Source organism: Gambusia affinis, linkage group LG18 (assembly GCF_019740435.1).
Source record: "Gambusia affinis linkage group LG18, SWU_Gaff_1.0, whole genome shotgun sequence".
Taxonomy (NCBI): Eukaryota; Metazoa; Chordata; class Actinopteri; order Cyprinodontiformes; family Poeciliidae; genus Gambusia; species Gambusia affinis.
Window position 1 is genome coordinate 1,474,528 of NC_057885.1, and position 24,923 is coordinate 1,499,450.

The 24,923-nt window shown below is 39.7% G+C and overlaps 1 protein-coding gene across 2 annotated transcripts; it reads right to left on the reverse strand.

Moving 5' to 3' along the window:
• Window positions 1-940: 940 nt before the first annotated feature.
• arsj (arylsulfatase family, member J) lies at window positions 941-24,471 on the reverse strand. Of its 2 annotated transcripts, XM_044097134.1 has the most exons (3): window positions 23,200-24,471; window positions 11,753-11,803; window positions 941-5,334 (listed from the first exon to the last, which is right to left on the reverse strand). In XM_044097134.1, exons 1-3 carry the CDS (start codon window positions 23,493-23,495, stop codon window positions 3,936-3,938), a joined length of 1,746 nt encoding a protein of 581 aa, XP_043953069.1. In that variant the 5' UTR covers window positions 23,496-24,471; the 3' UTR covers window positions 941-3,935. The 2 variants fall into 2 exon arrangements, with proteins under 2 accessions (XP_043953069.1, XP_043953071.1); XM_044097136.1 differs by lacking the exon at window positions 11,753-11,803.
• Between the last annotated feature and the right edge of the window lie 452 nt (window positions 24,472-24,923).

Sequence of the window (24,923 nt, forward strand, 5' to 3'; positions counted from 1 at the left end):
CTTTGGATTCCAAGAAGGCGGCCACTTGTTGCTCCGTTGGTGTGAGACAGTCAAAAACTACACCAGAAGGGTCATAAAGTGCGGTGTGAGGTGGTGAGGCAGACGCTGAGGATCCAGGTAGATGTGAAGAAAAGAGAACTTTAATGAGAAATGTCCAGAACAAACACAGTCCAAACATAATCCAGGAAGCCGGGCAGCACGGCCGAGCGGACACCAGGGCTCGACGCCGGTAGCAACCAGTTACACTATGGAGGAGACAGACTGGGCACACAGACGACGATCACAGGAACGCCAACTTAGACAAGGACCCGACAAAGACAGAAACACTAAATACACATGAGGTAATCAGAGGACGAGACACACCTGGGAACTAATCAAAGGGAGACAGGACAACACGGAGACTTAGAAACACAAAAAACTCTAAATAAACACACAGAAAAACACGGAACATGACAAGAAGTGTCTTACCTGGGCTGATTTTAATTCCCAGTAAGACTTGGTACCTTGTTTCCCAGCCCTGGTCCTCAAGGAACATTGTCTGGCATGTTTTGTGTGTTTCCTTGCTTTAGCCCAGGTGATTTCACTTGACAGGTGTTTTCTGAACTACAATCAGCCAAATCAGGCTTATTAAAGCAGGGAAAAATCTACAGCATGTGTGTCTTGAGCACCAGGGTTTAGAAACACTGGCCTAAGGTACTCAGAACTGCTTGAATGACTGTGGTGTTGCTATACTTGAATGGCAACCAAACAAACCTGACATGAACCCCATAAAGAATCTATGGGGTATTGTCAGGCGAAAGATGAGACACCAGGAACAACAATAAAAGCACATTTTCTGAGACACTGAATTTAGTTTTCATCGTCTGTAACCCTTAATCATCAAAATTACAATAAATAAAATGTTAAATATTTCTTCATTCTTTATTAATTGAATGCATACAATATATAAATTACATTTGCAATAGTAATTTTTCTTCAGAGGTACTGTTATGTTAGAGAGCTAACATAATGCCTTAGCTTAAAGAAGAATAACAATTAACCCAACTTGTAGTTTTCTGCATAGTCTAACCAAAATCATCTTGCCATTGATATTTTTTAATAGAGGAAAAAAATGAATGTCTGCCCAGGGCCATGCTAGGTGTAACAATATGTCACTATTTATGTTGGTTGAACCCAAACAAATTTTGCTTGCTTACTGCTGAACACTGCAGCACCCTTCAGTGTTTTGCACTGTAAGAAAGACTCTGACGTTGGTGTCTAATCCACAGATGGTACTAAATTGAGAGATTGTTTCACTGCAGGAGAGGGTGAGTGTTTGGTTACTTGGGAAGGATGGGCTCAGTCAGAGCAGCAGTAATGCAAGACTCACAAATGCCTCTTGATCTGGCGTCCATGAGGTTTCAGTTTATCTTGTTTTTGCTTAGAAGTGCTGAGAATTTGTCATGTGATGTGACGAATTCACATCATATGTGAATAGGAGAAATGTCTCAGGTTTCCTTCATACATAGGACTGTAATACCCATAAGAGAAAACAAATGTACATTGACAGAGAATTTTGAGTTTTTCTGTCAGTTGGATGGGAAATTTCAACACTATGCAACCAAATGGAAATTGGATATTTTATAACTGTCAGCTCTGGCTTATAACAGTAAGGCATGTATAGGTTGTGGTTAGGAATTATAGCAGACAGAAATTCTGTTTCCATGTGTACAGTCAAAGAATTATCAATGTCAAGGAATTAAGTACTTAAGTACTTACTGAATGAAAGACACAAAGTGCTGCAAACCTCTCCAGAGAGCCTAAGTTAGAACGAATCTCATGTCTTCCTTTAACTTTTCTACTAAAATTGAACCATTACTGTATTAATTTACAGTAACATTGTTAAACAGACTCTGGCTAAGCATTTAGTCAGAACATGAGTGGTCTGAAGTCATTACTTGACACAATGGAAAAATCAGCATCTGGGGGATCCCAGTTTGAGTGGATGGAAAAGATGTGGTATGCAGTTTGGCTCTCAGACCAAGGGGAAACCCCACAGCTGTTCAGCCTGTTCCCAAGTACTGTAATCCTTCAGACAGAACCAGAACCCTACAGCAGGTGACACAAAAATGTTCTAATTCAAATACACTGAAGCCACCATGGGTTGGTCATCAAACAAGGCAGTTGACCTGTTAATTATTCTCTATTAAAAAGCATTTCTTAGGTGTAAATGATTGGCCTTTGTTGACATGGATGCTAAGTAAAAAGCTATTCACTTTGAAACTTGTGATTGTTCCATATAATTAGCTCCATTCCTCTTTTTACATGAACTGCAAGATCTAAGCAAGTCATAATGGAAAATAAAAGGCAATATTAAGGACTATGTGGAAGAAAACAAAAGCTCCATCAAGGTTAAGCCCCAAGGATACTGGATTTGACATTTATGTGCTCAATAGCCTTGTGGTAACTTTTGTCACATATTTTCACAAAAGTATTCCTTTTTAAATGGAATGAAGAACATTCAGCTGCAATAAACTAATCAAACATAGGTTGAAAGATAGTAGAGACAAAAAGCTAAATGTCCAAGCTTTTATTTTGCTGCTTGAGTTAGATTCAGGTTGGCCCGGTGCCTGAGCAGACCTCTAACTGGTAGAACGAACGTTATTGTTCTAAAGTACAAAGTATGCTCATAACAAGCAGCATATTTGAATACAAACATGACATAAATCCTAAATCTGCTAGCACGACAGTATAGCACCACAAAGAAAACATGATAGGACTGAGTCTCACTTCATTACCCTTAAATTTATGGCAACAGTCAAAAAAAAGAAAAAAAAGTTGCATTTTCAACTATAAGTGAAACATGAATGTACAAGTGACAACAGTTCAGTCATACAATAGATTCTTATTAAAAAAACTAACAAAAAATAGTCCAAAGACTGAACTGAGGTCTTCACCGTCTAGACATGGCATCAGTGCCTGAACAAATCACCGTCAGGCATCCCCAAAGCTCCAGCAGCACATCTTACACACTATGTAGTGTTGTGAAAAAGAATCTACTCCCTTACAGAGTTCTTCTGTTTTTTTTTTTATTTCTTTCGCTCCAGTTGTATATTTTGTGTCAATGAACACATAAGAGGCAAATATAACCTAAGTGAATAAATTATAATTTTTTTTATAAAAGGAAAAACTGTCCAAAGCATCGTGGTCCTATGGAGGAAAAGCATAAAGTGGCAGTTGTTACCATCACAACCAACCATTAAGTTTAGAGGGAAATTATTTTTTGTCACGTCCGTCCAGATGTCATGCAAACTTTTAAAATGCTGCAAAAAAGTCAAAGAAAATTAAGTGTTTCCATCTAGTGGTTTGGAATGACTCAACCGCAAAGCATGATGTTGACACTGCACATGGCTGTAATAAACAAGATGTAGAGGTTGCTAACTAGCATGAATCACACATCTCAGAAAAATGGAGAACTGGAGGTTTGGATTTTGACTTGTTTCATGCCTCTGGTAAGGCACAGCCCCTTCAGTGGATGGTGATGTTTAGTACTTCAGAACTCGTATAAAAAGAATCGTTTTCCTGAAATTGAGGAAATTATTAAAAATTTTGCCATTTCCATCAACCTTTTCTAATGCAATACTTCAAATTGCATGAAAAAAAACCTTTATGGAAACATAGCTGTAGTCAGGTTTGGTTAGCTTTTTCTCTTAAATTAAATAATCGTTTGAAAATTGCCTATTCTATTTAATCAAGTTACTTCTGTGTGGTATTAAAATTAAAATGTGAAATTTTTAAGTCAGAAGAAAAGCTAAAACAGAAGAAATCTGTAAACACTTTTTCGCCGTAGTGTTTAGTCGAGTCCAATTTAGACTTCCTGGAGTTAAAATGTCTAAAACAAGAAGTGCTAATACCTGAGTAAAGGCAGTCTGAGGTTTCTTCATGAATCCTTTAAGCTAATTTTCTGCTTTGCGTTTCAACTTTATATTCCTTGATTTATTTTTCCACCTTCTTTTACCAAGATGGTTTGTAAACAAGTTATTATATCTCTCCTCCTCGTCCCGCTCCTGCTTCTCATCCTTGTACCAAGGTCCCCATACTCCTCCGTTGTACTGCGGGTTGGAGCGCAGGTCCTTTGCAGGGTAGCGCACTGGCACAGCGGTCTTGTTGTACTGCACCAGCCGCATCAGCATCTTCTTTACTATGTGTGGGTATTTCTGAGACAAGTCTACTCGCTCATAAGGATCAGCTGTGATGTTGAACAGCCAGATGGATTTACCCCTGTCCCAACGCACACGTTCATTATGGTGGCGAGTGGTTAGTCGTTGGTTGGAGAATGTCTGTGGTGGCACCCAGTCACTGTAGCCTGGCACACCTGTCAGTAGCTTCCAGTGGCCAACTCTGAGCGCAGCTTGGACAGCGGTGTTCCACAATCCATATCCCGCCTTCCAAGAGCCGTTCTTGGCTTTAATGTAAATTGGGTCGATGTTATGTAAAATGTCTAGGCGAGGCGATGGACGACCTTCACTAATAGCCTCCCAAACATCATATCCATCTAGGTTTTGATCTTCATCTAAGGTGCCTCCCCCCAGAGTCACCAGAGTAGGAAACCAGTCAGTTATGTGGACCAAAGTTTGACATTTTGACCCTTTTCTGACCAACAGGGGACTGTGAACAAAACCTACTCCTCTGATGCCCCCCTCCCAGTAGGTGGCTTTACTCCCCCTCAAGGGCCAGTTACTTCCACCAGCTAATGGCTGGCCCCCATTGTCTGTGGAGTACACTATAACTGTGTTGTCATAGTAACCAAAGTGTTTCAGGGCTAAGGTCAGGTTGTGAATGGCTTCATCAAGACAGGAAACCATGGCAGCATATTTTCGGCGATGTGGGTTTGGAATTCCCTTGTAGCGCTCGAGATAGCGAGCAGGAACTTGCAGCGGGGAATGAACCGCCTGGTAGGCCAAGTAAAGAAATAAGGGTTGCTTGTGGGGATCGTGATTGGCCAAGATGCTGACAGCCTTTCGAGTGAACATCACGGTAGAGTACAAGCCGCGGTCCTGTTCCCAAGCGGCCTCTTCCCCTTGGTACAGATCATAGCCACACATGCCGGGGCCTTCGCATTTATAGTGACTGTAGTAATCGCCGCTTCCGAGCAGGGATCCGAAGAAAGTGTCGAAACCTCGTTGGGTGGGAAGGCAGCCACGTTTGTAAAAGCCAAGGTGCCACTTCCCCACCATGTGGGTGGAGTAGCCTGCTTCTTTGAGCTTCTGGGGGAGAGTGATATTCTCCAAAGGCAGACAGTTGGGCTGGGTGGCACGAATGATAGAATGTTGAAGGCCTGTGTGGATCTGATACCTTTGAAAACATAAAAAGGATAAAAGCCATTAGAAAACGAAGACATAAATACATTGAAATATTCCCAAACACAGCAGGAAGAAAAGGACCCGTTTGTTGGCTCATTCTGTCAGATCAGTTTTACAGGACCTTGTAAAACTATCCTTATACCTAGAAAAATAAAAAATACAAAATATATATAATTGAATACAGACTGGCTACACAGTGGTGCAGTTGGTAAAGCTGTTGCCTTGCAGCAAGAAGGTCCTGGGTTCGATTCCCGGCCCGGGGTCTTTCTGCATGGAGTTTGCATGTTCTCCCTGTGCATGGTGGGTTCTCTCCAGGTTCTCCAGCTTCCTCCCACAGTCCAAAAACATGACTGTCAGGTTAATTGGTCTGTCTAAATTCTCCCTAGGTGTGAGTGTGTGTGTGAATGGTTGTGTGTCTCTGTGTTGCCCTGCGACAGACTGGTGACCTGTCCAGGGTAACCCCTCCTCTCACCCGGAACATAGCTGGAGAGGAACCAGCAACCCTCCTGACCCCATTAGGGACAAAGGGTGAACAGAAAATGGATGGATAGATGGATACAGACTGTTTAAATGTTGTTGTATTCCAAAAGGTGGCATGTACAAAAGTTACCTTACTTTAGTTCATTTGTTTTTGTCAAAAATATAAGGTTTGATTAATATACAAAAGTAAGAACAAATATATAAAATTAAAGAAGTATAAGACTTCTCATATAGGGAAGAAAAGGATTTATTAGATAAAACATTCCTACTTGCCAAATAATACATATGTCAGCAGATGATTATGAACTTAGTGCTGTTTGGATGCTGAAAGAGCTGGCTCGTTTATTGGGAGCAGAGCCACAAGAGTGGACTCTGAAACGAGACGAAATTCCCATCACTAGTGCATAGTGTGTCCAGTTCTCAGCATTCGTCTTTTGTCCCGCCCGTTTTGGGCCCTAGATCAGCAGTTTTGGCTACGAACATATTTAGGTGGACTACTGCAGGGTATATTATCCACAATTCATATGATAATATATATTTTTTTTAATTGAAAATAAAAATAAAAGTATGACAAGGCACACAACAGTAACAAAATTTGATGAAGTGAGCAGAAAAAAGAACAGTGAAGAAAGTAAAAAAGTTTTACAATGCAAGAGGAATTTCAATTGGGCTTTTGTATTGGTGCAAAGTTTAAGAACTTCCTTAAATAAAGTTATTTCACTTAAAAAAATATATAAAATGGGGTGATTTTTAGTAAGCAGCATTTGTGAATAGTAACAAAAAAAACATTAGCCAGAAAATTTTATTGTTAATATAATAAGTCGACTCTTCATCCCATTAGACCAGGGGTGGTCAGTCCTGGTCCTGGAGGGTCAGTCTCCTGCAACTTTTAGAGAATCTCTACTTCAACACACCTGAGTCAAATAATGAGGTCATCAGCAGGACTCTGGAGAACCTGACTGCACCTGGGAGATGATCCAGCTGTTGGATTCAGGTTGTTGGAGCAGGGAGACATAAGAGTTGCAGGACACTGACCCTCCAGGACCAGGACTGACCACCCCTGCATTAGACCAAATTTTATTACATTAAAACTTAAAAGTGGAGTGCATTTCTTGAACAAGATCCAGTTTTAAAAATCTTTCTAAAAATATTAGATATACATTTCTAATACTAAATATCAATTCTGCAATTGAAAATGAAAATGTGTTCTGTTATCTCAATATCCGTAACAAAATGCACAGGAATTGGTTTTGAAAGTCATCACAGGGAAACTTCATTCAATTTTTAAATGAATTTAATTTTTTGTGGGAGTGCAAAGGGTTGGTTCTTATTCTCCGGTTAGAGGGGAAGAAAATTGACTTATTGTTCCTTCTAAATTTCTTGTGACGTTTTTGTTTATAAAGTCATGTTCACTCATAATCAGAGAGGGTCCTTCTGAACCACAGGTGTCAAACTCCAGTTCTGGTCACCGTCACTGTCCTGCAACTTTTAGATGTGCCTCTGCTGCATTACCTGAATGGAATAATGAGGTCATTAAGGCTCTGGAGAACTGACCTACACAAGGAGGAGGTCATCAAGTCATTTCATTCCAGTGTTTTGTACCTGTGGCACATCTAAAAACTGCAGGAACGTGGCCCTTGAGGACTGGAGTTTGAGACCCCTGTTCCTGTGTAACAGCTGAATATATAAGGGTGTCTTAATTAGTAGAATCATGGTAGGAAGAATTGCTGTTAAGCAAAACTGAAAGTTACGTAGTACATTTGATGACAAAATCATCAAATGCTACAAAGTTGCCACTGGAAATATGGCAATGTTCACTGAGCAAGTTGTGTCTGTCGCAAAAAAAAGTTTTCAAATATAAAGTATTGAGATGATTTTTGTTTCATTCTACTGTAAATGTATAAATATGTCACATTTTGCTCTGTATCAACAAGTCATAACACTTTACAAGAAGAACAAAAATAACAAATAAAGAACACACAGTAGCCAAATGTACCCAAAACAACCATAATATGATACATGCAAACAGCACTGCATGCATCCAAATCATTGTATGGCAGAATAAATGTCGCTTTATATGAATATGATGGCTAAAAAGGTTCATGTCAATTTGGATAAAGTCATACAAGGCTTAACTATACTGATAAAGTATGTCAAAAGTTTTTAAACTATTCACATTTATAATGTATTTCAATCTTATACAACTGAGATGTATGGCAGTCAAAATGATAGAATGGAGGGGATAGGCTGTGATTAGCAGAAAAACAACTCTTTTTTCTTAGATTCCCTGTTGGATTTCTTCCTCTTTGTATTTTCAAGTAAAGAAATTGCAACAGTGCAGTTTAGACATTAATGGCTGCATGTAGAGTTATTTTGAGGGAAGAATAAATTTACACTGCTATTACACTGGATTTTCATTGCGTCAAAGTGTCACTTTGTCAATGTTGTCCTACATATCTGCAGGAATGTGAGGGGTGTACTCACTTTTGTAATGCACTGTAAATGCACAAAACAAATGAAACATCAAGAGACCTTAGTGTAAAAGTTTGATTTATTGTTTGAAAGTCAGTTAAAATTTGAAAGTTATTTGTAAATACACCCCCACACCAACCATGACCATATATACACAACATACACACATATTATATATATATGCTAAGAGTGGTGGAGGTATGTGCAATAACTAATTTCTCAGTTTTACAGAGCCACCTCGTGGCGTAGATTGAAAAAAGAATTTTAAAAAATAAAACAGCTAGAGATGGTCAGTTTAGTTGGCAGAATGAAGGAAATTGTAGAATTTTTTATGGTTTCATAACTTCAATTATCTGCAATATAATTTGTAACTATTATGTTGTAATTGGGGGAAAAAGTAGTGTTGTATTTTGTTAGGATTTAGTTGGCTCAGACTGTATCCTAGGGGGAGAAACGGGTTTTGGCTAATGCAATTTTAATGCTGGAAAAAATTCCTGATCAACAACTTTTTTTTTTTCCCCACCAGGGGGTCTTTTTGTGGGCTCTGGTGTCCCTTATACAACGGTGGGCTGACAGGAAAGGGGGAAGGAGAGGGGGGAAGACATGCGGCAAATGTCGTCGGATCCGGGAATCGAACCCGCGACGGCCGCGTCGAGGACTGGGGGCCTCCAGGCGTGGGGTGCGCTAACCTCTACGCCACCGGAGCTCGCCCCCTGATCAACAACTTTTGAACAGTGGTTCATTTGTTGGACAATCTTTCTAGAAAACATTGCCCACCTCAATTTTGTTAAGGAGACTTGCAGTTTTCAAGTTATAATCTGGAACACATATTTTCTGCCATAGTGCTACCCACATGCCTGAATATTTGTATACGAGTTAAGGCAGAAACGATTCCCTGAGTGATTCGAGAACCTCGATTATTGAAATTCCTCGAGGAAAATTTATCTGCCTGGAAGCTCTGTTAAGTTATATTTTATTATTTAATGCACCATGTTTCGGCGGGTTATTACTTGCGTTGCGGAGCGCTCACTTCCAGCTGGGTTGTTGATGAAAGCTAAGAATTAGCAGCATAACGTCCAGTTTTCAAGTTCGGCCTGGGAGGATTTTATCGATTGATGATAATGTCCGGGTCTGTCGTTCTTTGAGGGACCAATAAGCATCCTTATTAACTGGCGTGATGCCTGGAGTACAGCAGCTTTGTATTTAAAATATTTCTTAACAGGTAGGATATTCTAGTAAAAGGATTAGTGCATGCAGCTACAGCTTTTCGTTTTAAACGGGTTGAATGTTCAGATAAAAGTGATCTTCTTGTGGTTTCGTCATGAATATAAATTGTTCCAATGCTAAGCTAACCATAAGTCCTAAGCTTCCACTTCAGTCCCATCACTCAAATAATGTTATCCAATATACTTAACATTAACACAACCCTCTATAGTTTTATGTTTGAAGACATGATGGTAGCAGTTTTGGACGCGTAGCACTGACAGATAGACCTGCTATCTATCCGAGCTACAGTAGGGAAATCTGATGAGGTAGCACTGGGAAGAGCGCTGAAGGTCTATTTATACAGGTGAGCAGATAAAATGAACACTGCGGTCAGCTGCGCATTAGATAATTAACATAAGTGTAGTTTTACGGCAAAAATGTATTTCATATCGTCCTGGTCTCAACAAATGTGTGGGTGTGGCGGAGCTCATCATGGCGACACGCAGCTGGTAGACGAGTTTCTGACGAACGAAGGTGTCAAATCCCGTCACGAACATAAACACAAAAGCTAGCCTATAAATGTCTGAGTAGGGTGAGAGTTCATCTATTAAACTGACTGAAGATGAATACATAAACTAAAAGACATTATTTATAAGCGTATTTGTGAGACTGCCTCTTTTTTATTGAATTGAAAATAATTTCAGTTTTTTGTACACCGTATCTTTAGGTTAACTTAGAAAGTGAACTATTATTGTTACAAGATCAATATTTTACTTTTTTTTATCCGATTACTCAATTAATCGTAAGAATAATCAATATATTACTCTATTACTAAAATATTTGTTTACAACAGTCTTAATTTGAATAGTGGTGTGGCTACTGAACTTAGATACCAAATATAAGTTGTAATACGTTTAGGGGCTGGGCTGCAGTATGACTTTCAGCAAAGAAACAAGAATAATAACAGGATAAATCGAGTAAAAACAATAAGACTTCCTGCCCCCTGGGAGCAGGTGAATGACCATGCTTTGTATTAGCCATCTGCTCACTTTTGCAGGCTCTGGCTCAGAACCCCAATTATTAATAACACAGATAAACTTTCCTTTCATAGTGAAAAACAAAGAGGAGGTCTGGCTTAGCCTCTGGTTCAGATGAGTGCCAGTTCTCTGTTCTTACTTTAATTCCCTTTGCAATTAATCCAAAGCATTTAGCACGAGAGTTCATTGATACAAACAGGAACTCTTGAGTCTGACTCCCTACATCTGCTTTAAATAAAAACAAGACACCCTGGAGACAAAGTACTGCTTGCCTCCTCACCCTTTGACCTCGTTCTAAATCTCCTTTGCCTTTTCTTGAGGTTTGTGGTGTGTAAAAAAGGTAAAACAAAAATCTAGTTTAGTTGTCAGAAAGCAAGTTAAATTTAGAAGAAAATTGAACAGCCATTATTCCCCACAGACAAGACAAAAGCTTGCACGTATTTACAGCCAATAAGCATTGTGTAAATGTTCCAAACACATCAATAAGGAGACAATCATTTACTACTCATTCCTAGAATTTGGGTCTGACTGGGAGACTAACCACCGTTTCTGGCTTGCATAGCCAGATGGATTCTATTAAAAATCAGTTTGTGTTGTGTAAAGTGACACATATCTTATCAGTTTCTTTGAATATTTTACAGATTTATTTCAGAATGTCTTAAATGGAGAAATGTACATACTTCACAATAGTACCAGGATTGAGCAGAGAACTAAACGAAATTTGGAAGAGAATTAAAGATACATCACAACTTCATGCATTTGTTTCATGCAAAGACACATACATCACTGCCATGATGTATGTGTCTAAGGCAGGGGTCTCAAACTCCAGTCCTCGAGGGCCGCAGTCCTGCCGTTTTTAGATGTGCCACAGGTACAAAACACTGGAATGAAATGTCTTAATTACCTCCACCTTGTGTAGATCAGTTCTCCAGAGCCTTAATTATTCTATTCAGGTGTGGTGCAGCAGAGGCACATCTAAAAGTTGCAGGACTGTGGCCCTCGAGGACTGGAGTTTGAGACCCCTGGTCTAAGTGGACTGAAGGCAAAGTTCAGTGTAGAGATTTAATGAAGAAAAAATGAACAAATCAACTTACAAAAGTCCATAGAATGAAAAAATCCAAGAACCAAGCAAAAATGGAGAGATGAGGGAATACAGGTGATGTGACGATACAGACTGATGATTAGCAAAAGGGAATGAGAAGCTTAAATACTGACCTGAAACAACAGACCTGATGAGCTAACTGAGTAGTTGAAGCAAGAGTCAGGCTGAAGAGCAAGAAAGAGAGAGAAACAGGGAAGCTGGAAAGATTACACAGGAGAGCAATGGAATAATTCTAACACTAAGAAGAAGTAAGAAGAAACATGATGAACAAAGATATAAGGAGAAAACAAAGAACAGGAACAAGACAAATCGAATGAGAACTGAGGAACACACAAACTAGACAGAGAGATAAACTTAACTAGAATCACTAAGGAAGAACAGAAGTCAAAAACAACTAGAGCTAGAGTGACCAGACGTCCTCTTTTTCCCGGACATGTCCTACTTTTCAGACCTAAAAAAATGTCCGGGGGGAATTTAAAAATCGTCCGGGATTTTGGTCAACTGCCTCAAAACACATTACAGAGCTTACAGTGCATTGTGATTACATTGCCACTCCGTTCCACTACTCCATTCCAGGTTTCTTTGTATGGTAAATTAGTCCCGCCCTTCTCCCCAAATCCAATCACCTTGCATTATGTGTGTGAGTGTGTGTGGGAAAAGTAAAGATAGCTGAGTTGACTTGTACACCGGCCGCTAGACTAGTTAAACCTTAAGTGTGACAGGCGATAGAACATGTGTGTTCGCCGATTCTACGGCAAAAATGCCTAAATGAAAGTGTATGTTTACGGAGGAATTAAAGAAAAGATTCCCGTGCTTTCGTCAAGGTTGTGATCCCTATGAGGCAGAGTGTTTGACGTGTAAGTCAGGCACTAATGTGTCTGTGGCAAATAAAGGTGCCAACGACCTGCAAGTGCACGTGAATTCAGCAAAGCAGCGAAAGCAGCCAGAGGTGAAAGTCAGACAGTGCAGCCGTCACTGCAGCAGAAGGCAGCTTTGCTTTCCATACTGTTAAGGTCAGTAACGAGACACAATATATATTTTATTTTTTTTCGGGGGGGGAGATGAAGTCCCCCCCCTCCCCTCTCCTCCCCGCCAACAAAAAAAGTGTCCTCCTTTTCAGAAACCCAAATCTGGTCACCCTAAGCTAGAGTAACCACATAAAACATAACTAGAAACACTAAAAGGGACTGAAAAAAGAAATACAACAGTAAGACTAATCTAACCAAAATAAGTAACATCAGATAATGAAACTACAATCAACATGAAAGGCTAAACTAAACTGGACCATAACTTATTAAACAGAAAAGCACAAAAATCAAAATCCTAACACAAAAGCCAGAGTCTTGACAGTCACATAAACTTCCATCAACAATAATCTACTTGCATTTTTATTGTATTGAAAAGGTTGATAGAAATGGCAAAATTAAACAAAAATGTCCTCAGTTTTGCTAAAAAGGTTTTTACGATTGAGATGGTTTTGGGATTCAGTCATGGGGATTCATTGAAGTCATTGGTCACCAATCAAGTCAAGTCCACCAGACTATCAGGTGTGAAAATACCCCAAGTTGTTTCTAATGGAAATTGTTCCCAAACAATGGAAGTGATTTCCTTTAGCAAAACTAAGTTGGATGATGCTTATTTCAGAGTAAATAAGTGTTTAGTCTGTGTCCAGCCTGAGTCATAAGGATAGTATGAAGGACATTTTTGTGCTGTTTGAATTGTGTCCATCTTGATACTGGTGACTGGTCCAACTGTTTACGTCCAGCATTATAAACTAGTGTATGCAGTCTGAGTAACTGCCCTCAGACGTCGTCTTTCCTTTACTGCAGTAGCCCAAATATTCACTTGACTGTTTGGGATGGCTCTTTTAAAAGTATCCATGGAAGGAGAGGGTAGCTGTAGCCCTGTGCTGAGCATTGTTATATCATTTCTTCATCTTGTAGTCAACCCATGGAGAAACAGCTGGCGGCCTTATCGCATGTCAGAGTCAGCACTTCCGCTCTCCATGCAGCTGGATTCGCGCTCATCTAACCAGTTTATTTACACAAGCACAGTTCCACATTGCCAATAAATCACATCATTATCTTCAAATCACTCACGTCAAGTTCACTTTCTACTCCTCCAACCTCTTTATAAAAGCTCCTGAACAAACCTACAGCCTGGCCCTCCACTCCACATCCTCTTTACATGTGGTTCAGATAAGCAGCTCTGCATTTCATCAGTCAGCCTCAGAGCAGATTGTCTCCTCTTTTTGGCAAAGTTGTTTGTTATTTCCTTGCTATCTCTGAGGTCTGACTCTTTCTTTGACAAAATTATTGTTCTGCACTCCATTCAGCAGCTCCTTCAGTGAAATGAACATTACCTTCTGTTAAAGGTGAACTATTATGCTTCCTCGAACAGCTTAGGATGTTCTATGGGCTCTACAAAACATGTCCATTACATTTTGTGTCTGATCAGTTGTGCCTATTTTGAGCTTCTTTCAGAAAGAGCAGGTTTTAGGACGTTGTGTCACTTTAAATCCAAATGAGCTACTGCTGACCACGAACCCAACTCAACATTTATACTTCCATGTGAAAATTACTGCAAACAGATGCACAATTATACACCTTACATCTTTGAAAAGCTAAAGTGGAGCCTCATGCTCAACCAACAAAAATGCAGCAAGTGATTTCTGGATACCAAGTCAACAACAAAGCATTTGTCTCTTTCAGCAGCCCTTGTACATACAAGAGTAAAAACCAGATGAGTAAATGTACTGAAGCTTACGGTGGGTCGATAGGTGACGGGCTGGTCTCAGTTGGGGTTGCTAAGTAACAAGTGACAATTGATTGTTGGGAGATTTTTGAAATGGTTCATTTTCTAGATACCAAAAAATAAACAAAAGACTTATTGTCAAATAAATGGCTGGCTGGGTTTTTCAAGCACTTGTGTTTAGAAGCAGTGAAAACCAAATGGAAGTACAAAAATGTGCTAAATGTGAATTTTGCATAATACGTCCCCTATAAGTCTACTGTACAGGAAGCATGCCTGCCAGATACTACATTTCTTACCAAGGTGTCCGTTTTAAAATCTAGACTCATTGTGAGTCCAAGAGAAAATAAACTCTTGGGCGTGCTGTGTGGATAGTGCGACCCACGTTTGGAGGCCTTGAGTCCACGCCGCGGGTTCGATTCCGGACCCGTCGACATTTACTGCATGTCTTCCCTCCTCTCCTTCCCCCTTTCCTGTCAGCCTACTTTCACATAAGGAACACTAGAGTCCACAAAAGACCCCCTGAGCTTTAGGAATTTCATTGCTCTCCTTCCAAACGTGGAATCCAGCGTTCCTTGTCCTCGTTGAATGAGTGAGGTTTTCTTTCTCACTAATCTTAAACTTACTTTGCTTAATTTGTTTGAGACAGAGTTTGTGTAACTTTCTTTAAGTACGTTGAATAAATTGGATTTTACAATGTACAGAAGTGTGAAAAGGGATCACTTAGAAATATTGGTCTCACAATGTATAGACACATTCTTCAGACGTGGGTTGTACATCACAGCTGTAGATTGAAGTCGTGGACCCTTTGCTTTCAAGTCTCTAATCTCATAAGCACAGCCAAAAGAAAAACAGATAGGTTAAAGATTTGCACCATGAACTTCATGAGGGCAGATAAAAACACAGAGTCTCACAAGAGCATTTAAGCTACCTCACAATGCCATGCATTTTTTATTTATTTGACAGAACAATACAAGGCCCCCTCTGTGTCTTTCTTGAACATAAGAAGGTTGTGGTTTAAATCAGGGTTATTATAGTTAACTAAAACTAACCAACCCAAAAAACACTGAAATAGTTTTCACATAAATAAAAGGGTAATTAATGGGAAAAATCTACAATTAACTGGAACTATATAGTGCGCTTATAAAATTAAAACATACGGAAATTATATGTGATATCCTATGTTTTGTGTTTATGAACATATTTATTAGTCTTTCAAACTGATGTGAAAGATTTTTTCTGCCAAAAAAAAGTTAAAGTCTTTTAATACTCTAACATGGCTCTAACATTAGACCACAAAATGGTGACGGTAAAAGCTGCCAGTAAGTCGGTTGTTGATAATTGAATACACTCTTTGAAAATGGTATCTTCTGTTGTGTGTTCATTATCCAGCTGATGTTGTTACGGTCAGTGACCTCTAGGGGCTCTCTTCATGACAGAGCGCTCTCTGTGTTTCAGTTCCACCTGGCTGCCACAGGTGCAACATGTTGGAGCTCGTCAGCCTCCTCATAACGAGCTTCATGCCAGAGATGTCAGATCTCTTTTTATTTTTCCTGGACCATGATCTGAAGTGATCTCGTCTCTCTGGTGACCGTTTGTAGGGACTTAAATGATTTTGCTGTGAGCATATTGTGAGGAATCAAGTGTGTAACTCGGAGTTGGCAACCAAATATGTTGAAAGAGCCATTTTGAACCGAAAAAACCTCCAAAAAACAAATCTGTCTGGAGCCGCAAAAATTTAAAAGGCTTATATAAGGTTTATAATGAAGGCAAATCAGGCTTTAAGTGTTTATATTAGCTATGTTAGACTATTATCAAAATGACTAAGTGTATACATAATTAGCAATCATGATGAAATGTTTATTTTTCCTCCAGTCTCCTGGAAGGATCAACGCACCACGTGACTCTGTTGTACGATGGTGCTTTAAGTTTACCTTCCATTACAATATAAATGTATTATGTTTTGTTACATTGATAAAATTAAAGAAATGCAATAAAGAAAACAGATTTTTGATGTAATTTTCATTATGACGATCGACAGGGAAAGGGTCATTCTTTTTCCTTTTGGAACTCGGAAAATCTGTTCCCAAATGCAGTTTGCGTAATGATTGCTTTTTGTAAATAATCACTGTTAAGTGTGTTGTTAGGACTGGGGTCGTTAATTCTGATTATGCAAACGAGTGTGTAGGTGCCTGCTTTTGACTGGTGGCTTCCCGGATGTGACGAGTATAAAAGCCGACTTCCTGAGGGATCCCTCCTCTGCTCATCTCAACCGGCCATCAAACTGTTTGTTTTGTTTGTTAAACATCTTGGTTTGGAGTTTGTAGGAGTGAGCTGCCATTTATGTTATCTTAGTTCTTTCCAGTTTTTTTAAGTTAGGGAGGTACGTTTTTGTCATTTGGTTTATTTATTTTCAGTTAGGTAAGTTGATTATTATTTAGACAGTTTCGTTTGTCGTTTTGGCACTAACTCATTCTGAAGTTATATGCTCCATTTTGTCATATCTAAATCAAATATATATATATATCCCTGTAAAATGTTTAATTTGTGTGTGTTGGCTGCTTGGGATGGGATGAGGAGGGACCTTTCATGTTATGATCTGGCCACCCCTACACGGGTCGTAACAGTGTGATTAAAAAAAAAAAAAAAACGCGTGCGAAAAAACAGAACGAAACGTGCATAATGTGCTCCTTGTCTGGGCAACAAACGGAGTGAAATAAAACGCAACTTGCAGTTATAAAAATAAAGCAGTAGCCTTTTGAAAAGGTAAAGTATATAGAAATAAATGAATACAGTTTAAGTTTGATTTCTGTGCAGATGCCAAGCAAATCAGTGCAATGATAAAATCTAGACGAATCATCATCTAGATTCTTCAAAGTTGCGGTGAGAAACTCATTCCCTGTTCAAGGGGTTGAATTTATAATGAGGAATGATCTTGCTGGAGACAAGGTACTTCCTATTCCTGAGGTGGTGAATAATCCCAGTTGTATGATGGGTGAAGATGAGATGTTGGAATCCCATCCTGATGTGTTTGCTGTCAGTGCTTTTACCGGGTCCCAAGCTCGTAAGCTGAAGGAGGTGAACTTGGATGACTCGGTTCTTGGCTCTGCTTTGATGCAGATGACCTTTCAGTCAGCACCCCTCAAGGAGGACTTCACTCCAAAGTCTGAAGTTTTTCTCCCGCTATCAATATCACGTGAGAGTTTGAGCCAAGATCAGAAAAGTGATTAAAAACGCACTAAATGCTTTGAAGGCGTGAGTGATTCAATAAATGGTGACAAGACCCATAAGTTTTATGTTGAGAATGGATTACTCATGAGAAAATGGATCTCAAGGCCTGCCTTGCAACAGAAGGGTATATAGTCAGTTTCTCTTGAATGTCATGTGTGCTGCCACTCATTTCCCTAAAGCCATTCCACTAAGGAAAATCACAGCACCCACCATAACTAAGCTCTTCTGAAGTCTTTTGGTCTGCCTAGAGTTATACAAAATGATCAAGGCAGCAATTTTCAGTCCAAAATCTTCAAGCAGACACTACAGTCTTTTGGCATTAAACACATTCCCTCCGGTCCTTACCATCCTCAGTCACAAGGCGCTCTAGAAAGATGGCATCAGACAATCAAGGCCATGATGTGCAAATATTGTCATGAGATAGACAAAAACTGTGATGAAGGACTTCCTTTTCTGTTGTTTGCAGCCCGAGAAGCGAAACAGGAGTCTCTTGGTTTTAGCCCTGCTGAACTGGTTTTTGGGCATGGTGTAAGAGGACCACTGAAGGTTCTAAAGGAACAACTCCTGTCAGCTGACACGCAGCCACCATCTAATGTCCTTGAAATTGTCACACAATGTCGGGAACGTCTATACCAGTAGTTCCCAAAGATTTTCTGGGCCCCCCTATGGATTACAATAAAATCCCCCACCCTCACCCCACCCCCCAAAAAAAGACCCACATCGTTCAACCAGACAAAAACCTACACACATATTTTGTTTTCAAACTCCACTGAAGTTTATTTCACTCTTCAGATTGCAACAAAACACACTACAAACCATCTTTACAGTGAAACACTTTATGTAACTGTTTTTTTTTTTTTCCTTCATCCATACCCCTACCAACATCAACTGTTTAATTACTGATTTTTGTGTTACACCCACTGCTAGAATTTGGGGAGGAGTTGTAACACATGTACACATAAACACAATACAATAGTTGACCTTTTTAAATTTTGCACCCAAATATCAGAATAAATATACAAATATATAGTAAAAAAATCCCCCTAAAATTACAACTAATAAAAACTAACATAAAATAAAACTTAAATAATAATTACTAAAAACTAGTAACTAATTAAAAGTAACTGAATTAGATAGTAAAAGTCACAACAAAATAAAAGTAAACTATTAAGAAAAACTAAAAACTATTACAAATTTGGTTGGAATGTGACTAAATGTAAAGAAATTCAAGGGGCTTCAAGCAGCTAGCATGAGATCTGTTCCCCAGCTCATGTTACATGGTAGCACACAGCAGCTGCTCTACATAACTGTCTCAGTCTTTGTATCTGAATGCTCATCAGTTCATGTCTTGAAGGGATTTAAAGTTCTACTTAACTTTGGATTTTGATCCCTCTTTGTGCTAAAATCATCAGCACCTCTAACAGCTTCTGTGTTACATTTAGTGAAATCTTGGAGAGGGGGAGTAATTTAATTTCCAACCTAAAAAGCAATAAGTTATACTTGCAGTTTACTAATTTGTATTTGTGAACAAACAGAATTCAAACTCAAAGATTAAACTCACAGCATCAGATTGTTGTCATGGTAACAAACCAATCTAACTATGAATATTCTTCCTTGAAGTTGTACAAAGTAAACCTCCCACCTCCTTAAAATCTTACATTTAAATATTAAACAATTTAAAATCTTTTAACTAATGTATGTTGAAACATACTAAATATACCGTATTTTCCGGACTATAAATCACAGTTTTTTTCATAGTTTGGCTGGGGGTGTGATTTACAATCTGGGGCGATTTGTGTGAAATTAACACATTGTTATATCATATCACATGTTATTTTCACACTAAACCGCAAGAGGGCGCTCTAGGCCTATGTTGATAATTTCAACATTGGCGGTAACTTAGAAAAACAACCGAGAAGGGATTAACAAAATGGCACCAAGAAGAAAATCATATTCTGCAGATTACAAGCTGCAAACAGTAAAGTATGCGGCCGAAAACGGTAATGAGCAGCAGAAAGTAAGTTTGGAATTAGCGAGAAACTTGTAAGGCACTGGCGAAAAGCGGAGGTTACTCTTACAGAAAAGGAAAAAAAAAAAAAAGAAAACAATCGCGGGCTAAAAGCTAAGTGGCCACAGCTAGAGGAACGAGCACATCGGTGCTTGAACACCGTGCTGCCTCGTTGTTTATGCGTCATGTTTGGTAGCATAACATACAATTATTCAGCCTGTTGTTGCCTCTATTCTATTTTAAATTGCCTTTCAAGATGACATGTCTGTTCTTGGTGTTGGATTTTATCAAATAAATTTCCCCCAAAAATGCGACTTATACTCCAGTGCGACCTATATATGTCTTTTCCTTCTTTATTATGCATTTAATGGCTGGTGCGACTTGTACTGCGAGCGACTTATAATCCAGAAAATACGGTATGTTTATGTACATTAAATTACGCATAAATTAGAATATGTTCAATATTTTAGCAATTCCATCACCAAGTGAAAGACATAATAAAGATTAATTAGATGACTGATGTTTCAACATCTTTACATCTCTTAATATGTTTAATACCTCCTAAAAGGTTTTTAATTTCAATAAATAAGTACTATTAATCTTACAAGCCTCACCAGGCTGTATATCCTAATTTACTGAGTAAGCGATGTGGTTTTGAACTTTAACGGTCTGAGAGTGAATGGGGACGTTTGCATGTTGTGGTAGAAATCTACCTCGAGAGTGAAGCACGTCACAATGCATCAACACAATCTAATATGGCATTTCAAAAACAAATAGTTGACGGAGTTTGGCTACATCGAGGCTCACTGCAGGGAAAAAAAGACATCCGGATCAGCCAGCCAGCAGGTAAAGCAGCGTACAACTACCAACACTCACCTGGATTAGCATCACGGTCAGAAAGCTAAACAAATAGCCCAAAAAGTAGTTCAAGTCAACGAGCTGACGGTGTAAGACGCTGGTTCTGCTCCCGCTGTCGAACCGTCGCTGCTGGTAGTAATATTTCACAGACTTAACACCACTCAACCTCCACCCAACAGTGAACTCTCACACAGAACGTCTGCTCTAAGCTGCAGCATGTCACTTAAAAAAAAACTAGGGATGTTCTGATCAGGTTTTTTGCTGAACGTCCCCATTCACTCTCAGACCGTTAAAGTTCCACACCACATCGCTTAGGATTTGTTGCCCTGTGCTTGTGCAGTGTGAAGGAAAAAGGAGATGAGCTGCACACGCAGGCTGCGAAGTCAGATAAACGTGATTGATTTTGGTGATCGGTAACAAGAAACAGTGATCAGCGATCTCCCATCATACACTTTTTCACAGAAATCGACCGATTATGATCGGTGGCCAATCAATCGGCACACCTCTAAAAAACCAAAAGAAGTGTTTACATATGTATTCAAACTTTCGTTGTCCTAACATAAGACAATCTCTGAAAAAAATAAATAAAAATTGACCTCCTCTGCCTCCTCTCGGTGTTTTACAGAATTACTCAGCTCAGTCAGAAACAGCCAATCAGAACCATCATTGACCAGCTAGCCGTCAATGTGTACTGCGTCAGGACGTTTTGATATTAGCAATGTTATGAGATTTATTTGAGTAATAATTTATGCTACTGAGAACCTTATTGTTAAATATTGTTTTACTGATTGCACATTTATCAGTTGTCCTTTTGAGTGAGTAGCTGCTGCAGTTTGCCTGCAAGTATTTTGCATGTTTTGTCTAAATTAGGTGAATTTATTGCCAGATCATGTTTCCATTTTGCCAGATAACATAGTAGCATTTATACCTGAAGAGAAAAATTAATAGCCAATCCAGGTGATGGGCCCTACTGCAAAAAACCTGACTCCCCACCAATTTGCAACACAAAGTTACACCCTTGGGGTAGATGTGTTTCTGTGTGTGATGAATGAAGGAGTCAAATCCCATCGTCAACAAAACTATAAATAGCTGGGCAAAATGAGAGTTCATCTATTAAATTGAAGATGAATGCAGAAAGGAAAACCTGGAATATAGACATTTTTATTAGCATAATTGTCAGCCTGCCTCTATTGTTAAACTGAATATAATTTCATATTTTGGTTTAACTTTTCTTCAGGTTAACTTAGAAAGTGAGCTATTCTTGTTGCAAGTTAATTTTCTAAACTACAGAAAAGTTATTTTTAGAGAAGCTCAAATATGAAAAATTGGATTGATGTTGATATCTGATAGTAACACTGCCATTATGTTAGATTTACCAATGTTTTATATTATCACATTTTTTTTTATCCAATAAATTAATTGTAAGAATAATTGATAGATTAATTACTCAATAACTAAAATATTCATTTACGACAGCCCTAGTTGTAACCAATGTTTACAGTTTGAAAAACTTTGTGTTAAGAGTAAAAACACATCTCAGTCAACCATTTGCACCTGTTCTCTCTGAGACTGAGCAGTCTTGATTAAATATTACTGATTGACTTAAACTGAACTTGGAAATGACCAAAACAGCTGTTTTGATAATCAGGTCATACAGTGCCAGTGGTTTCAACAGAAAAATTCTTAGATATTGTCAGATTTGCAACAGTATTTCAATTTGGGGGAGGGAAGGATACTGAGGGGGGGGGGGTGGGAGGGGGGGGATGATGACCCCTAGGGGGGCCTGACAGAAAATACTTGAGAAGGTGGTGCAGGGGCAAAGTGAGACCCACGTATTGAGGCCTTAGTCCTCATGGCTGTGGTCGCAGGTTCAATTGCTGCATGTCTTCCCCTCCTCTGTCGTTACCCTGTTTCCTGTCAAACTACTTTAAAGGAAAGGCCACTAGAGGCAACAAAACCTTAAAGAAATAAAATACTTGAGAAACACTGCATTATTGTAATATTGATGAAGCTTTGCTCATCTTAGTGATGGAAATGCAGCTATTGTCTCCTTTACAAGACAGACCTGCTACATACGTCAACAACAAATTATCAGGAACAATAAGCTTTTTGTTGCTAAATATTTTAAACAATTCATTTTATTTGCAGCTGTCGACGCCTCTAACATTTATAACATGCCAACTGAGGCTTGTAGATCAAGCATCTTTTCTTTTTTTCTAGCAATTTCTTGAGCACTGCATGGGGTGAATCATTTCCTGGGACATTCAGTTCTGGGATGATTGGGAGATATTATGATGGACCTCATGGTTTGAAAACAGCCTTATACTCTTTCCCAGACTGATGAGCAATAATGGTTGCTTCTTTCCACTCATTGCTGATTTCTTTCCAGTTTGGCACGGAGTGAATAGACACCTGTAAACACCAGTCTAGCAAATCACCAAAACTGAGCCGATAACTGAGCAGATACTAAGTTTCTTTGGTATAATAAATGAAGATTAGAATTTGTTAGATTGTTTGAGACTCGATTTGATAAAAGCAAATACTAGAACATTTTTGATGTGATATGCATCGACAGAAACAGTAACTAATTAGTCCCTTGGATCAATTTCATGTTATACCGTCATAGTTTTACTTCAGCAATGAATTAAAAATAAAGGTTTTACACTTTCCTTAAGATTGGATCGGTCTTCAACTGCAAGGTAGGTTCTTTACCTGCCGGTCATCAGCTGACTCCGGGACGGGCTGCAGAGCGGCTGCACGTAGTAATTCTCCAGCTTCACTCCCTGCGCGGCCAGCCGGTCCAAGTTCGGAGTTTTGATCTCGGAGCCGTGGTATCCAACATCCCGGAAGCCCTGATCATCCACTAGGATGAAGACGATGTGCGGCTGGGAGGTCGGCGGTTCAAACTCATCCCCTCCGTTGTGCAGCGCGGACCTCCAGTTTTCCCACGACGTGTGAACGCTCCATACCGGAGGAACGATGAAGCTGAGGAGGAAGGTCAGGAACATGCTTCAGCCCGACTGGGGTTCCTCAACTGAGGTTGTCTGTGCGCATGACTAGGAAGCAGACAGCGGCGCGTGAAGCTCGGGTTCGGTGGTCTGCACAGCCTCACGGTTCTCCTTCCGACCGCCAGGCGCTAGCAGCATGCTCCGCAGCGGGAAGGGTCCATGTGGCTTGCAGGCACGCGGCAGCTGCTCCGCCCGGGAACTTAAGCAGAACTCCGGTGGAGTTCCGCTCAGAGAAGCAGTTCTGTCCAAGACTCACACAGCGGGGTCTGTTCTGCAGAAGGACGCAGGTCCGAATCAGTCCAACCCCCTCACTGTCATGACGCGTTCAGAAGCTTTCCACAATCCTAACATTTGTCTTCTTGCTGCGGCTCCACTGCTGAAAGCACCCACAGAGCACAAACTGCACAACTGCTGAGAGGACTAATGGTATGGCAAGCGGTTTGTATATTTATTCTGTAATTTATGAAACTACCTTGCAAGCCTTAAAAACAGGCTTGCAAGGTAGTTTTAGACTTTGACCACATGTAGCTGGGTCCATTTAAAACGACGTAGCAGAGATATTAGTTTTTATAAAATAATCTCGTCCACACCTGATCAGTTTTAAACTAGTGGTCATCCATATAAATCCGCTGAATTGTTCTAAATGTGTCAAACTGTAACGTTTGGGTTACGTTTGAGGGAGGAGAGGAGGCGGCAGAGTCATCAGGTCGATCAAAAAAACTCGCAACCACACTGGTACTAGAATTCCACAGTGTTAATTTTAATAAACGCACTCTTCAACAACCTTGTAATGCCCGGTTGAACGGCTGCTGTAGTATCAAAGCATAAATAAAATGAACAGAGTCCAAACAACATCCGTCTAGCACGTTTCTCCCTCGCTCTCCACAGAGAAGCTACAGCGCATACGTGTGACGTCATCAGCTAGACTAGAGCATCTTAAAGAGACACCACAAATACGACTGTTACAAAACCCATAGGGGGCAGTGTAGGCATTGCGCCTCCTTGTTGGGAGGGATACCTGGTGCAAAACGGCTGATCTCCAAGCGCTCTCTGTTTTGCAAATCAACATATTTAAGCAGCTGAGCTTATAAAAAACAAGTGAAAGATGTCTGAACAAATGTAAAAATCAGCACCTCTCTGCTAGCAGTAATCAGAGAGGTGCCAAAACAATAAGAATGGTCACATGATGTTATAGAAGTATAGATTTCCTCTGTCCCTTTTATCTGCTTGAACACACTGCGACACTCTTGTATAATTATAATTGGTGACAATTTCACAAACAAAACTTGTGAAAGCAGGCTAACACCCCTCAGAGCAGGGGTGGGCAACTCCAGTCCTGGAGGGCCGGTCTCCACTTCAACACACCTGAGTCAAATAATGAGGTCATTATCACTTAGATCCAGTCCCAACTGTGCACCCTACGCCCCT